Source organism: Rousettus aegyptiacus, unplaced genomic scaffold (assembly GCF_014176215.1).
Source record: "Rousettus aegyptiacus isolate mRouAeg1 unplaced genomic scaffold, mRouAeg1.p scaffold_m13_p_12, whole genome shotgun sequence".
Lineage (NCBI taxonomy): Eukaryota > Metazoa > Chordata > Mammalia > Chiroptera > Pteropodidae > Rousettus > Rousettus aegyptiacus.
In genome coordinates this window covers 2,770,657-2,786,444 of record NW_023416287.1, presented here as the reverse complement: position 1 = coordinate 2,786,444, position 15,788 = coordinate 2,770,657, and the positions used below count along the sequence as shown (strand labels likewise).

The 15,788-nt window shown below is 59.3% G+C and overlaps 1 protein-coding gene across 1 annotated transcript; it reads right to left on the bottom strand.

Annotated features, from left to right (window-relative positions):
* Positions 1–1,221: 1,221 nt before the first annotated feature.
* On the bottom strand, positions 1,222–12,003 carry APCDD1L (APC down-regulated 1 like). The gene is made up of 4 exons (XM_016124852.2): positions 11,644–12,003; positions 9,355–9,493; positions 6,059–6,611; positions 1,222–1,983 (listed from the first exon to the last, which is right to left on the bottom strand). Exons 1-4 carry the CDS (start codon positions 11,825–11,827, stop codon positions 1,222–1,224), a joined length of 1,638 nt encoding a protein of 545 aa, XP_015980338.2. The 5' UTR covers positions 11,828–12,003.
* Positions 12,004–15,788: the final 3,785 nt, after the last annotated feature.

The following is a 15,788-nucleotide window of genomic DNA, read 5'->3' as shown; positions in this document are numbered from 1 at the left end:
CCATACACTGGGGCGCATCAGGGAACAAGACACACACGAGCCAGCTATCTAAGTCCTATTCCTGGAGGAGAGAGGCTGACGAGAAATAAGGAAACCAATAGGGATTTTCAGGCACCGATCAATTCTGTGGCAAAAATCGGAAGGGGCGCCGAGGTGAGGGTGGGGCGGGCAGAGCCTCCAGGGAGACGGCTCTGCTGGTGCGGACCCCGCCGGGCCGGGGTGCAGGGTGGAGGCGGAAAGGGGGCCGCGGAAGCTGAGACTTAGTTCTCCAGGATACTGACAGGTAATTCACCCATCCTCACAGCCACCCGACGCAGGCTGCGTGTGTGAGACGGGCCGGCTTTCAGTCCCTGGAGGCCATCCAGAGCGGACTGGAGGTCCCTGGCTGCTGCCCGGGCTGCCCCTGGAAGGGGGCACGGCCTCTCCCCCAGGGCTGCGCAGGGGGCGGGGGGGCCCCACTTTGAGCCCTCCGCCTCCGTCCGGAAGCCGCTGCCCCCTCCTCGCAGCCTCCCTCCCGCCAGCGTCACCGTCTCCGCATCACGGTCACCGCGTCGCCAGGGGCCCTCAGGCCAGCAGCGCCGCTGGGAGATTAAATACATTCGCTTAGAAAGAGCAGAGAAATAACTTCTTTTGATAACCAGCATCTGTTAGTTAATGGGCCTCTGAGAGCCATACACAATTTAAACTTTTTATTAAAAAGAAAAAAGCTCATTTACTCTCCTGGGAGAGTGCGCTGTGAAATTACAAACTGCAGGCTTTGTTCCCTTTCAAACGCGACTGAACGTACAGTGGAGAACATCAATTTTGTTGTGTTTTGTTTTGATCGAGACCCGGGGGTTTTACTTTTCTCTCTTGACGATAGACGTCTCAGCTTGTACGGGAAGGAGCCAGACGAACGACAGGGCCCGAGGGCCAGCGCCGGGCCTCTCACCGGGCACCTCGGCCCCAGACCACCCCTCAGTTCAGCCCGGAGTCTGGGAAGGGCCGGTTGTCCTTTCTCCAGCTGTGGTATTTTCTGTTGGGGTCGACTGCTCCTGAGCCCAGACACGGCGGAGGGGTGCGCGCCTCTGTCCAGAACCTTCTCTCTTCCTCAGCACCGCCGAGACAGGGCGGAGGGGAGGCGCGGGCCTCCGACATGCAGGGGGGCGGGCTGCGCTGTGGGGCGGCCTGGGGTCAGCGGTGCCCCCAGGGGCTGTCCGTGGGAGGCCAACGTCGTCGCCGCTAGAGGGAGGCCAGCCGGAGGATGAGGGGCAGGAAGGACAGAGGGGCCACCCGAGGACCCGGCCCCCCGCCGCGCAGGGGCTCCGGCAGCAGCGGCCGGTGCTGCGGGGCCCTGGGGAAGTCCTGGGCCGCCCCGTCGCAGAGCACCAGGGGCGCCTGGTAGGACGTGGGGCGCTTCTCGGGGGTGTCGGGGCTCGACCCGTCCGTGGGCCTCTGTCCGACGAAGAGCAGGCTCTGCCCGAGGGCGTCGCGCTCTGTCTTGAACAGCTCGTACTCCACGTGGGGGAGCCGGATGCCCAGCGGCAGGCACCCGTTGGTGGCCGTGACATCCCGCTCCGTGCCCAGGGACCAGACCCCCGGGCCCCCGCAGCTGCCCGGCCGCGAGAAGTTGAGCATGGCCGTGGTGTCGGGGTCCATGGGGGTCACGCGGGCCCTCGTGACCCGGAACACCAGCTCGGTGGCGCCGAGCAGCTTGGCGGACGGCGCGCCCCCGCTGTAGCGGCCGGCTGCGTAGACGGTGAAGGTGGGCTGCCGGCAGGCGGGGTCGGAGAAGTGGCGGTAGTAACCCTCCCACGAGCGGCTGGGCCCGTGGAAGGCGAAGAGCCGCGTGAGGAAGAGCACGGCCGGCCGCACCTCGCACCCGGCGCTGACCCAGCGGCCGTCCAGGCGCAGGGCCGCGGCCGCCTGGGCGGGCAGCACGGGCGGGTGGTGCTCGTCCGAGCGGGCGATGAGGCCGCAGGCCGGGCAGGGGAAGGCGTGGTGCTGGCGAAAGACAAAGGGGAGAGCTGTCATTGTCCCAGGAGAAGTCGGGGTGCAGCCCGGAATAGGGTGTCGTGGCCACTCCCCCCACTCGCCCCACCGCCGTCCTGGGTCTGGCCCTTCACTGCCTGCCCCCCTCCCCTTGGCTGCTTTGGACCTCGGTAAGCGCCTCCCGCCTCTGGCCTTCTCGCGTACCCGTCCCTTCCGGCTGGGACGTCCCCAAACCCGCCTGGTTCGCTCTGTGTCCTCTAGGACTCAGCTCAAGGAGCTGCCTGGGGGGACCTTCCCGATCGCCCCGTATGCGGTCGTCCGGGGCCCTTTCCCCACTCCTTCCCCCCCTCCCTGTCATTGGATGGCCAGCTCCAGAAAGCCGAGACTGTCCCCCTGTGGCTACTCTATCCCCAGGGCCTGGCTCAGTGCCTGGTGCACCGCAGGAACGAATTTGCCTAACAGATGAATGAAGGAATGAGAAGTGAGCGGAGGTGCTTCCCGTGAGCGGAGGCGCCCTCACCCACACCTTGCCTGCGGGTCCTGAAACCCCCCATTCGAATTCATTGTCTTTTCCTCGCCCCTGTTAGTCCCCCGACCCCCTCACCTTTCTAGGTGCTTCCTAAGGGCCAGGAACTGTGCTAAGCACGCCTCATGTAACTGTTGTGTGTCAGGGTTGAAGAAGCAGAAACTCGGGGGCCCAGGCGGCCTGAAGTGGTAGAGAGGAGCCCGCCCCGCCCGTCCGACCCCCTCCCCGCTTCCGAGCGGGAAGCCTCGCCCCGCAGTCCAGTGTCCCCTACAGCCAGGAGGGGCTCTGAATCTTCGGAGACTTCACCTTGCAAGGTGAGCGTCATTCCTTTGACTCCCTTGGAAGGCGAGGGTGACAACGAGGATGAAGAGCCACGAAATACTCGCAGCCTTGGGACCCTGTCGCTTAGAGTCTGTGCTAAGGGGTTGGCCGGGGCGTTGCAAAGCGATACCAGCCCAAAGATGCCCGTGCCCGTGGTTTCTACATGCAGTGGGGAGAACCGGCCGTCCCCGAGTCCTCGGGTGCGGCCGCAGCCCTCGGCGGCCCACGCCGTGAGGTCGTTCCTGTCTCTTTGGCCTTATTTACAGTTGTCCCTGTCTTACCAAGTCTCACGAGCTGGGTTTACAGGAAACAGATGCTAAACCAAATGGTGTGGGAGTCGCCAGCCTGCACTTTGGAGTGAGAAAGCTCAGGAGAGGCCAAAAAGGAACTAGATACAGACATCTTCTTGGCGTTATTCCCCACCCCCCCCCTCACCCCCGCCCCAAGGGAGCTGCTGCCCAGAATTTAGTCCAGAGCAGCATTCTGAAAGGCGACTGTCCTTGGAACAGCTACTCGTCAGAGCGAGGCTGGTGTGGGGACTAGCAAACATCCTCTGTGTTTGCCATTGCAGAAGGACGCTTGGGACCTGGCACACACAGGATAGGCTTGGGAAAGGGGCGTCTTGGGGACCCAGCTGGGGAACTAGCTTTCTTTGTTTTTTTGCAAAAAGCAAAAGATTTCCACAGATTGCTCCTTTCATGCCAAAAAGTGTCATTTGGGAGTTCTGCCTTAGACAGAAAATATTGGATGACTGTGAAAAAAATTTTTTTTCTTTTTTGGATTGCCACATTTATAAGCACTTATTATTTATTTCTCCGATGAACCTAAATTTGCCTTGGTTTCCACAATACAGAAAAGTATGTTATTTTAGTTTTAGGAGGTTTCGACCCCGATGACTCGAAGCCACTTTGAAGTACTAGTAAAGGGTGGCAGAACGTTCGCAATGGGAAGCCGCAAGCAAGCAGGGTAGCTCGCTGGAGCGCCCACAGCTGGAATTCTGGCTGATCACGCAGGCGCTTTAACCTGCATTCCAACTGTTACGCTAATATGTGTTGACAGGACATGATGCACTACGTCAAAATAATCCCAGGGCTGCCCTCGCCTCTACGACAAGAGCTATTCCTCAGAGACAGGGCATTGGGGACGCTAGTTGGTACTTTGGGCCAAGCGGTTTTCCGCATAGAAGAAACAGAACTAGCAAGCTTTTCGGGTGACAAAGGAGAGCGGGAAGGCATTTCCTTCTCTGATGCTTTCGAAGGGAATGAAAGAAGGGACCCGTCTCCATCGAAATCTTCCAGGCGTCAGTTACTCTGCAGAGGTCCGGACTTGCATGTGTTATAAACAGGGCCTCCAGCCAGCAGAATTCATGCTTGTGCAGGAGCCAAACTCTTAACTGGTTTAAGCCTGTTACATAAAGTTGTTTCTCAAACAGCACATAACGGTTTCTAATTAACCCCCAGAGGTGACACCAGGCTTAGACGATTTTGGTCGAGTGCTGGCTGATTGATTAGGATTCTATACCCAGGCAATGAATTTGGGGGATCAAATTGGTTTTAAATTAACTCTAAAAATGTTCATGTTTACCATCTGGTTTGGGTCGTGGGCAAGGCTTGGGCCCCAGAGAGCATAAGGACTGACTAATGTGTTACTTGCGGGGGAATAGCAATTTCCTTCTTTGAAGTCATCTTCTCCCCTGCTTCCCCTCGGCCCGGGGAGGAGACTTTTAATTTGACATCTGTGTATCTGGCACTGCTCCTCTGTGCATACTGGCCCGGGTGTTCTGCCTCTCAGTCACCTTGCAGGTGGTATGGCCCCACTGGCTAGCAGGGCCAGTTTGCGACCCAGAGCCTAGGGAGACAAGAAAGTGTCATCCTTTGTGCCAGGGGGTCCGTCCTCTCTGCATTCAGAGTAGTGCTCCCTCCTAAAGAGGTGGAGGCTCCAGCGGCAGGAACAACATCAGGCCGGCCTAGAACACTGGCTGCTAAAAAGGGAGCACTTTCGAGGTCGCCAAAAGAATACGGGCTGATTTTGTGATTGTGAGAACTCGGGCTGCTTCTGTGCTCCCCAGCTCCTGCGTTGGGAGGGGTGGGTGGGCTCGTCCCTTGTCCCCTGCCTCGGACGGCTTTGACAAGAGGCTTCTCCCAAGGGTGAAAGGTTGGCCCTTCCAGTTCTGTTCCTTGAGTGTCTAGTACATAGTAGGCGCTCAATACATGCTGAATGATGTGACGGTTGCCTGAGGGCTCAAGGAGCACTTGATAGGGATGCGTGAACTCGCCCCCACCCCATCGATTCAATTTCCTTCCAAGCGGTATTCCTTTGGTGCCAAATTCAGACATTCTTAACCTACAGTCCTAATCTTGACTTCCTTTGACTAATCTCTAACTAATAAAAGTTAACGGTTTCTTCTCATTGTGAATGTAGACAATAAACCCCTGTGTTGCCTAATCTCATGTTAACAGTGTTGCAGAAGCAGGAAACTTTGTTTACACTCGTTGCTATTTTGAAATTAAGGGTGGACAAAGAATTCACATGCATAGTGTTCCTGTTATAAATTCGTGCTTTAAGACGTGGGTAACTATTTTAATAGCATTGTTTAAATTGTTTAAATCCGGTGTATTTTATTTGACACTTTTATCAGCATTTTTCTGAGGGGGGTGGTCCTGAGCCTTCACCAGCTGCGCAGGAGAGGTCACGAGATCCTGCCCCATGCTGGCCAGCTTGTGTGCTCATCAGGCAAGGAGAGGCTACTGGATTTGCCTCAAATCGGGACAGAAAGCTTGTGATGGTTTCATTTAAAATCTAAGTTAATTGGGTTAAGTGAAATTCACTTTGGAGTCAAGGGGGTGCATCTCAAAGAGAGGGCAGCGGCCTTTCGCCTGCAGCCTCCTGGCCAGAGGGTGGTCCACAGACCACCTGGGATCCTGTCAGAAATGCACAAGCCCAGGCCCCATCACAGACCCACAGAACCCGACTCTGCATTCTAACAAGATGCCGGGTGATGGCATCTGAGCAGCCCTCCTCTGCCCACAGGTCCACATGCCCAGCAGGGGCTGCCAGGGACCTTGAGGGACCCATGGGGGCGATGTCAGGGGGGTCAGACCTGAAGCCAGCCCTGTAAAGACCCAGGAAAAGATGGCTCGAGCAGCAGGCGCAGCATGCGTAGATGCCCTGCGGCCGGCAGATCACGTAGGTCCCTGCCCTGCCGGGACTCAGCTCGCCCTCCTGGGGCCCCGCACTCACCAGGGCGCTCTGCAGTGGGCGCTGGTAGCCAGTGGGCCGGTAGTGTGGCCTCTCTGCCTGCTCCGTGTGGATGTCCCCCAGGTACAGCTCCTTCACCAGCCGGGCGCCGGCGGGCGGCTGCGGCTGCAGGTGGCGCTGCACACGGACCAGGCTGAGCTCGTGCATGACGAAGCCCAGGGCGGCGGTGCAGTCCCACTGGGCCCGCGCGCTCAGCAGCTCATACAGCGCCCCGGGCAGCCAGGCCCGGGCGGGGGGCAGTCGCCGGGCGCAGTCCTGGCCGGCCCGGGTCCGGTTGAGGCGTCCGGCGACATCGAGCAGGGCGCGGCGGCTGTGGAAGACGACGCCCACCTTGTGCAGGTGGTAGTCGGCCTCGGTGGCGCCTCGGGTGACCCAGGAGGCCCTGCGCAGGCGCACCTTGCCCTTGATGAGCAGGGAGTGGGCGGGCTCGCGGCACAGGGCGTCTCTGTAGTAGAACTGGTAGGCTCGGAAGAGGCGGTTGGGGAAGAAGGTGTAGGAGCGGGTGAGGAACTCGGGCCCCGGGCGCACCTCGCAGCTGTGGGGGCGGAGAGGCGAGTGGGCAGAGTGGCAGCAGCCGGCCGAGTCCCTCTCCCTTTGGGCTGGGCCCCTCAGCCTCGGTTTCCCTGACTGATCTCAGCCCTTCTTTGGGGGTTGGGGGCTTTCCACTCAGTGCCTGTGGCCCCAGCAAAAGCGTTCTAGTTCCCCTTCCACTCACGCCTAGTTGCCTTCTTCCCCCCAACACCGTGCCCCCCTGTGGCCCTTGGGGGTCCCTGTGGGTCCCACGGAAATGCGCAGGCTTTGCAGCCGGAGGACCTGGCGTCATTCCCACTCTGCCCCTCACCGGAAACATGGGCCTGGATTGATTGCCCAGCTGCTTCCCCTGTGACCCGGACGGACCAGACCCACAGTCAGGGTCCCCAGCACAGGCAGCTGGCGCCTGGGAGGTGCTTCTGAAACGGGACCCCTTGCACTACTCGGGGACCCCTCCCCTGGGAGCTCCAGATGCAGGATCCTGCCCATTCTCTCCCTGGGGGATTTTTGGTGCCTGGCCCAGAGCCCAGAATGCTGGACCCTCCCTGGGTGCCGGCTGAGGGAACCGTGGATGACCATGGCTGATGGCCACGCACGTTCTGTGTTCCTTTGCGAGGCCGACTCCCCCGAGCCGGTTCACCCGCATCTCTGACGGGCTCGTCCATCTGAACCAGGGGTCAGCACGCTTTGGGAAGGGTCGGATCATAAATATCTTCGCTTTTGTGGACCAGGTGGATGGTCTCTGTCGTAACTATTCAAGGCAGAGGGCGTACGCAAGCGACGGACAGTTACAAGAACAGGTGTGCGCCGGCCCCGGCCCCGCTTTGCTGGTGATGAAAACTGAGCACCGGGCGGGCGTGGGTGCGAGGAGAAGCTGAATGGCGCCTGGAGCCGCCGTCCCACCCCGGCCGGCACAGGGGAGCCTCCGGGACCCTCCCACAGGGGGCGCCCGGGGGCGCATTCCGGGGGACAGGACCCGGCGGGCGCCCCCTTCGCAGCGTCCTCTGACCGGCCGCCCCTGCACGGTTGTCTCCTCTGCGTGTCTCATGCCGGGGCGCCGCAGTGGAGGAAACCCACCCTCGGCCGGCACCCCAGCACCCCCCTTCCTGTCGTTCTGACCGAGCTAGGGCTTCGCTGGGGCTCGTGTGTCTTTAACGCCAGCCGCCCCTTTTTTTATCCAGAGAGAACAGACTCGGAGCCTCAGGCAGGCAACGAATCTGGCGAGAATTTAATTATGTTGTTTTGTTTCCATTGACTTTCTTTTTACAGTTCCCTCCCGTTTATGGTGAGTGGCTCTGTTAAGCACATCCAGGGAGAGATTACGCTTCCTTTAAAAATAATTATAGTACACTGTAAATGTGTGTGGTTTACTATATACCAATTATACCTCAATAAAGCTGCAAGCATAAATGAGCACATTTCAAGTAAACAAAACCAAGCTGGTGTAAAGAAGCATCGTGAGGCAGCGGTTGGGAGCGGGGTGCGGCGGCTCGCACCCCGAGCTTGGCCACCGCTCTCTCTCCACCCGTGGCTCCGACAAGGCCGGGGACGGGGGATGAGCCGTGCCCGAGGGGCCACAGCGGGTCACACGGGACACTCCTAGACTCTGGATCCTTCCCTGCATTACTCCCAGGAAGCAGAAAAGCCTGTCTGGAAAGCACGAAGGGGAACTTTCTAGGAAGAAGGATCTAGAAGTTTCTAGAAACAGTGTTCCAGAATGCGGTTGCCTCGGGACAGGAGCAGCCTGCAGCTGGTCCCCACCCTTCCCGAGCCCCAGTTCTGTCTCAGAGTGGCCCTGGCCGGTGGCGCCTGGATCCCCCACCTGGACTGTGGAGTCGGGTCGGGGGAGAGCCTGGGACCTCATCCAAGGGGTGGCCCCCTCCTTCCACCCAGAGCACTCGCAGATGTTTGGCATCTGCTTTCTCCCTGACCTCAGAAGGTGCCTGGAGGACAGGGAGAGTCCGTCCAGTCCCTGACCCCAGAATGGGCCTGGCTCGAAGGGGCTGGCAGGGGAGGAAGCGCTGCGGTGGAAGAGGCCACTGTCCCCCTCCGTCCACCCCCGCCCCGGGAGGGGGGACTCAGCTGCCTGCTGTAGAGTTCGTGCCCCATGGATGAGGGCAGAGCACAAAGCCCATGGCCCAGAGCAGCCGTGCGAGGCGAGCCTGTGAGGTTGGAAAGAGAATTAGACAGGTGAGCAGGACACCTGGGCCTTCTCTGACCTGCTACTTCCTGCCTCAGGACCTTTGCCCCACCTGCTGCTTCTGCCTGACCCTTCCCCTGGCTCTCCAGATGGCTGATTCCTCTTCTCTTAGCTCTCAACTGAAAGTCACCACCTCCGAGAAGCCTTCCCTGACCAATCTCAAAAAACGCTCCCGGGTCACTTGCTATCACATGCTCAGCCTCCTTTTCTTCATTGCGAAGCTTAGCATCATCCCAGGTTTGTTAGTTATCTCTGTGTTCAGGTGTTTGGCGCTTGGCCCCACGGCGGCACCCAGTTCGAGTTTGTAATAGGTGCTCGGTGTTTGTGCAGCGGGTGGTCAGTGTGGCCGGGGCGTGGCGCCCACGCAGTACCTTCCTCCCAGGCTGGCTCTGTGGCGGGGGATGGGGGACAGCAAGCAAAGCCACCAGCTTGGCCGGTGGGAGGCCTTTTGGACAGTTGGCTGAATTGTGCCCACGTCACGGACGTGGACGCTGAGGCTCAGAGAGTGTGAAGTCTCCCGGCCCAGGGCCTGAGGCCAAGGTCTTACCCAGTGGAGATCCAGGGCCCGTCGAGGCGCGGGGGCAGCAGCGTGGAGACCGGCACTCTGCTGGGCAGCGGCTGCTGGCACTCGGGCTCCCAGCGCAGGTGGCCGCCCCCCGCTGTCCCAGCCGTCTCCGCGGTGCGGGCTGCAAGGCAGACAGACCGTGAGCGCTCCCAGCACCCCCGGGCGCTCCACTCGCCGGCCCTCCCACCCCGACCTCCACCTCAGCCCTGCTCCGGGGCCCCCAGCTCCGCCTTGGGCCGCCCCTGGTCCCCAGGACAGTAACAGGGTGCCAAACTGGGGTGCCTAGCATCAGCCTCCGAGCCATCTCCTGGATTTCCCAATGTGACCAGCATGGCGTCTGAGCCTCCTGTAGGGAGCCATCCCAGGTCCCAAAGGTGACCCCACTGAGCCAGACCCCAGCAGCCAGACCCCCCTCGGAGCTGCCCGCTGTGGCTGAGTGCCACCTCAGGGGCCGAGGGGCCCTGGGGTCTGGGAGGCCCCAGGAAGGAGAAGCAAACGGTAACACGTCTGCCCCCTTCTCCATCACACATCTGCGGGGCGTGGGCCCCCACACTGCCCTTCCGCAGGGCACATGGCCCTGGTGGCCTCTCAGGGGTGGGTTCCTCACGTCCCTGGAGGTCAGGGGTCTCACGTGGAAATTGTCGGGGTCCCCAGTGACCAGCTGAGAGAGCTGGTGGTGACGATGGTGACAATAGTGGTCCCTGTTAACGGAGTGTGGACTCCATGCCTTTCACATGCTCCTTATCTGACCTTTTGCCTACATGTGACAGAGCCGGGGTGTGAGCCCATGTCATCAGACGCCAGCCTGAGTCTTAACCCTGGGTCATGCGAGGGGAAGGGGCTGTTTTCAAGATGGGGCGGGATGCAGGGCGCTCAGCAAACAGCTGCCGGATGGATGGATGGATGGATGCATGAATGGATGGATGGATGGATGGATGGATGGATGGATGGATGGATGAGCGAGAATGCCGGTGCGGCCCGGGCTGCCCGCTCTAGTCCTGGTTTATCCTACAACTGATCTGTTGGTTTCAATCAGCCAAATAGAAATGAACACGAGTCGCCAGCGAGCCTGGGCTCTGGCGTCCCCACACGGACCCGCGGGCGCTGGGGCCACCCGGCAGGGGACAGACGTACCCAGGGGGCCTTGGAGGAGAGGAGCCTGCGGAGGTTCTGCACTGACTTGGGCACGTCGGCTTTGGTGGGGCCGGGAGCCAGGGCGCCGTGGTAGGTGTGCGGGCCGCTTTCCCGGTGTCACCCGGCCGGGGGTCCTGGGCTAGACAGACGCACACACGCACACCGGCATCAACACCTGCCGCCTTCCTGTGCCCCTGCGGCCAACGCCATCCGGAGCCCTGGGGCCCCTGGATTCTACTCTGCGGGTGAACGTGACGTCGCCCGTGTCTGTGAAGCCGGCCCGAGAGTCTCGACTGGGAGAGCGATGGACGCACAGGGAGAAAGGGCCCCGGGGTCCGGCGCTGGCCGGAAAACGAGGCTCGCAGAGCAGAGCAGAAGGGCGAACGGGCCCCCGGCATTTCGTTGGCATTGTTTCCACAAAGCTCCGTTTCTTGAGGAAATGTTTTCTGTTCAAAGGAAAAGCAGCCCCCCCCGCCCCCCCCCCCGTGCCCCGCTGCCCCCGTAATCTCTGAAGGCACCAGGAAGAGATGGCTCGCGACGTCGGAGCTTGTCACGAATCCTCAGATAGTACATTTCCGCTCAGTGTGTTTTAGTTTGTCTTGTTTTTCTGTGAGAAATTAGGGCTTAATTAAGTCAGGAGACAACGAGATAATGGCAAAATCCCACCGTATTCAGAACATGCACATGCAAAACAAAACACAGGGCTGGGGACCCGCGTGACCACACGGAGCCGGCCCAGCACGCCTCGGGCGCTGCCGCATCGTCAGCCTCAGGCTGCAGAAAGTCAACCGACCAGCTCCACTGCAGCTTCTGAGGGGGCCCTTGGATTTTCTTGTCTTCTCTTTCTCTCTCTCTCTCTTTCCCCTTCTCCTAGAAAGGTCGTGACCAAAGATGCAGCCTCAGAAAGCAGATGGTGCTGGCGCCGGGTCACGCGACTTTTCACAAGGACCTGATAGTCTGAGTTAAATGCATGGGCCAAACTGATTTTTTTTATCAACCGCAGATTTTTAATTAACAGTGCCGTCCACTTCCTGCCATCCATTATTTACTGTTTACCCACTAATTAAAAATTATGCTGCTCTTGGACACTCATAAGAGCCAGGGACATTTGAAATTAGATAGCATCGTTCGAATTACCTGCAGAATTGAATCCAGAGTGCCCGATCGCACAGACCAGGCCACTGGGACATAAAGTATGATGTGCTCCAGCCTGGGGCGTTATCGTCAGTCCGGATGCAGCTGCATGGCATGGGACCGGTCTGGGGCCTGACGGGGCCGGGACACGGGCTAAGCCTCTAGCGCGAAGGCTCCTGGTTGGCATTGTCGCCAATCGGCTGCCCTGGCTGCATGACAGCCACCCAGGGAGGCCGCCTCAGCACGGTGGTGGTGGCCTGCCCGGGCCTGCCATTCCAGGGGCCAGGAGGTGCGACCTGCACAACCCCCGGGATTGCAGATGAGGAAACTGAGGTTCAGAAGGGTGGAGGGCCTTAACTGGAAAAGATGCTGCTTGTCCAATTAAAACATAAATTTTGCTAAGATGCTTTTAGCATAAAATTTACCCTTTAACCATTTCAAAGCATGCTGGTAAACTCGGTGGCGTTTGTTTACCAGGCCGTGCGACGGCAAGGTGGGGGTGTGTGTGCAGAGAAGGCAGGGGGTTCGGGCCCAGAGAGGACAGAGCAATGGCAGATCTTCAGATACTTTCTTTTGGGGCCAGAAAGGAAAAGAACGGCACTTTTTCACGCCCACCTGGCCGGTTCATTCCGAAGTTCCAGGCGGTGTGCCAGGCGATTCGGGGTGCAGCAGAGAGCGTTTCTTATTCCAATGGTTATGCCTCGACTTCAGAGGGTGTTTAAAAGCAGCCGCACGGTTACTGTAGTGAACTTGTGCTTTCACGGTCCGCTTGCCGAGGACAAGACTGAGTTTTCAGAGGGGGTTGGTCACAACTTGATTTTGAAATATTCAGTGACACCTGAATAGCATTTTGTAAGTAAATGTGTGAGTAACTCGGTAGTTGATGGCCTGAGGCTGGGGTTGGGGGTGAGGAAGGCGGGGCCGGAGGTTAACTCCTGGCTTCACCTCAAGACTACAGTCCCCAGCCGTGACAAAGCACCTCAAACTGGGTACGGTAAAACAAAGGAAGTTTATTTTCTCACAGTCTGGAGGCCACAAGTCGGAAATCGAGGTGCGGGCTGGCCACGCTCTCTCCGGAGGCTCCAGGGCAGGGTCCTTCCTGCCTCTTCCAGCTGCCGGTGGCCCAGGCTTGTGGCCGCGTCACCCCAATCTCTGCCTCTGTCTTCACATGGCCGTCGTTCCTCTCTGTGTGTCCACGTCTCTGTGTCCAAACCTCCTTCTGCTTTTATAAAGACACCAGTGGCCCGAATTTAATATGGCCTCATCTTCTCTTGATGGCATCTGCAAAGCCCCTATTTGTAAACGGGGTTGCATTCACAGGTGCCAGGGGTGAGGGTTTGGACGTATCTTTTTTGGGACACAATTCCACCTATGTTAGAGACCAAGGGCCGTCCGAAGCCTCGGCGCCCCCAGCGACACTGGTTCCCACGTTCCTTCGCCCCCACGCGAACACGGAAGGGCTGTTGGACGCCCTGGAAAGCCGCATGTGACGGCCGGAGCTCCCGCGCTCTCCGGGGGGTGGGGGGGCGGGCTGGCATTAATCAGACAGGCCCTGTGCGGATTACGATGCAAGCCTCGTGAGTGTCTCCAAGGAGACGGACGCGGGGGCCAAAACCGTCCGCGGCTCCCTGAGGCACGTGGAGAGATGCCGCACTGTCCTCAGGACCCGTGACGCCCCCCCAAAGCGGCTTCTCGTCTTCTCAGCGGCGTCCCTCAGACCCCGCCCTGCTTCTCCACGAGCGTCCGGGGGAGGAACCGGCACACGGGGCCCGCCTCGGCCGGCGAGTGGCTGTCCCTTGCCGGCGCCCCTCCCCGATGCCCCTCCCCGAGCCCTGCGTGGGGCCGGGCCCCTCACCCGGCTGCCGGCCACGGCCCTCGGAGGGCCCCCATTCCTCCTCCTCCTCCTCTTGCAGCCTTCGTCGTGCCCGGCAGCGAGTGACCTGCTTTCGGTTTTTTATTCACTTCCTTTTTTTGACTTTTCAACTGGAAATACTTTCAGAGTCCCGCGAGCGTCGCAAACGCAGTTGGAAGCGCCCTCCTGTACCCTCTCTCAGCCTCCCCGAAGCGCGGCGTCTCGCGTGGACATAGCGCAGCGATCAAGGGACAGCGTTCTTAACCAGTCGGCAGACTCGGCCCGAGCTTCACCGAGTGTCCCCGTTCTGGCCTGGGACCCCGTCCAGGATGGCACGCAGCACGCGGTGTCACTTAGTCTCCCTCAATCCGAGACACTTCCTCGGCCTTTGTGTGTCACGACCTTGGCACTCCCAAGAGTAACTGGCCGGCTATTCTGTCGTGTGCTCCTCCGTTTGGGACTGGCCGATGCTTCCTCGCGATCACATTCAGGGTAGGAAGTTTGGGTGAGGAGGTGGTGTTAGGCCCCTCGTGCGCCATGGCGGGAGGCACGCGGGGCCAACGTGTCCCCATACTGGCGACGTCCCCTCGGATCCCTTGCTTAAGGACGCACCTGCCTGGTCTCTCTATTGGTGAGTTACTACTCTCCTCTCTGTAACGAATAACTGTATTATGGGGATCGGCCTAGAGATGATGCTAAGATCTCGTTTTTTAGGATGCGCCATCCCCACTAATTTTAGCACCTACCGATGGCCCTTGATGATTCTTGCCCACGAAAACGGTCACCGTCGTGTTTTCCTGATGGTCCCTCTCCAGCTCTGTCGCTCGGAATTGGTGCGCTGGAATGTGCCGTGAGGGAGGACGGCCCCTTTCCATTCATCTCTTCCTTCGGTCGTGACTTGTATCAGCACGAGCTCACGGGTTTTTATTTTGCTTTGTAAGTTGCCATGCATTGCCGCCGTCGTTTATTTCGTGGCTCAGATCGTCGGTGTGGACCCTGGGCACTCCTCCTCCTCGGCTCCTGCATCCTTCGTATGCGTTCTTGTCAGTTCTTTATTGAGCATTCGTTCCCTCATGTTGGGGTGTCAGAAGATCGTCCAGACGCACTTTGTATTTTCTCTGCCCCAGCCCTGCAACGAGCCACCTCTCCAAGGAGGCCTGGTTCCTTTTCTCGAAAAATGGTGTTTAGAAGCCAAGATCTGAGTGCTGGGTGTGCTCATTCCCACCGAGGTGTCCCTCCAGCTCCTGAATTTCCTTTCTCTTTCCTTTCTTCCCTTCTTCCCTCCTCTCCCTCACCCCCTTTCTTCTTTTTCCCTCACTGACCCTAGTCTGCCAGGACGGGTTCTTACCTCTCTTGCTCACTGCCGGTTCCCTGGCACCCAGCACGGTGCCTGATGGATCCTCAACAAACGTTTGCTGCATTACGACACGGATGGCACTTAGAAGAACGATGTCGTCGCGTAGGACGTGCCCAGCAGGCCCTCCTTCTAATTCCTCCTTTCGGTCGAGTCATTGAATGAATGCGCGAATGAGCGACTTGTGCTTTGCAAGGCCAGCGCGTGTGTGTCCCTGTGGCCCCTCTGCCCACCCCTTGGCAGTTCCCCTCCTAAAAACCGGTGACGATTGCCATCGTGCGTGCGGCTTGAAACGGAAGGGGAGAAAAAAGAGGCTTGCAGCTGGCGGGATCACGAAGAGTCTGGCTGAGGGGGCTCAGGTGCTCGGGGAGGGAGTCCTAGCGGCGGGGGCCCAGGGCGGAGCCAGCAGGTGGGGAGGAGAGCGAGGTAGCGAAGGGGGGCCGAGTGTGAGCCCCCAGGACAGCCGGATGCAGAGCAGGGGCTGGTGCCGGGCGCTTCGCTTTAAAGCGAAAACCTGCCCGGCCGAACCAGAACCGAGGCGTGGCTTTAAACCCACGGGGAAGGCTCCACCGAGCTCCGCGAATGTCCACAGATGCAAGCCCCCCGAAAGTAACGATACTTATATCCAGTCCCCAACAGCATATCACAACGTGTCACCAATAAGAAAACTATTAATGAGATAATTTATATACTTTTTTCATACACGTCTTTGAAATCGGGTGTGCGTTCACACTCACGGCCCAACTCAGTGTGGAGCAGATGCGTCTCAGGGGCTCGGGGGCCCCTGGGGTTGTCGGCTGCCGTGGGGGACAGCGCCACACCCCCTCCAGGATGGAGCCTGTGTCACATTTTGCCGCCACAGAGGTGTTCAAGCTGGTTCTTGAAGGCCAGTTTTTTTCGGGGGGAAAAGGGGAGATTCAGTGAGTGGGGGGCTAGTTCCCC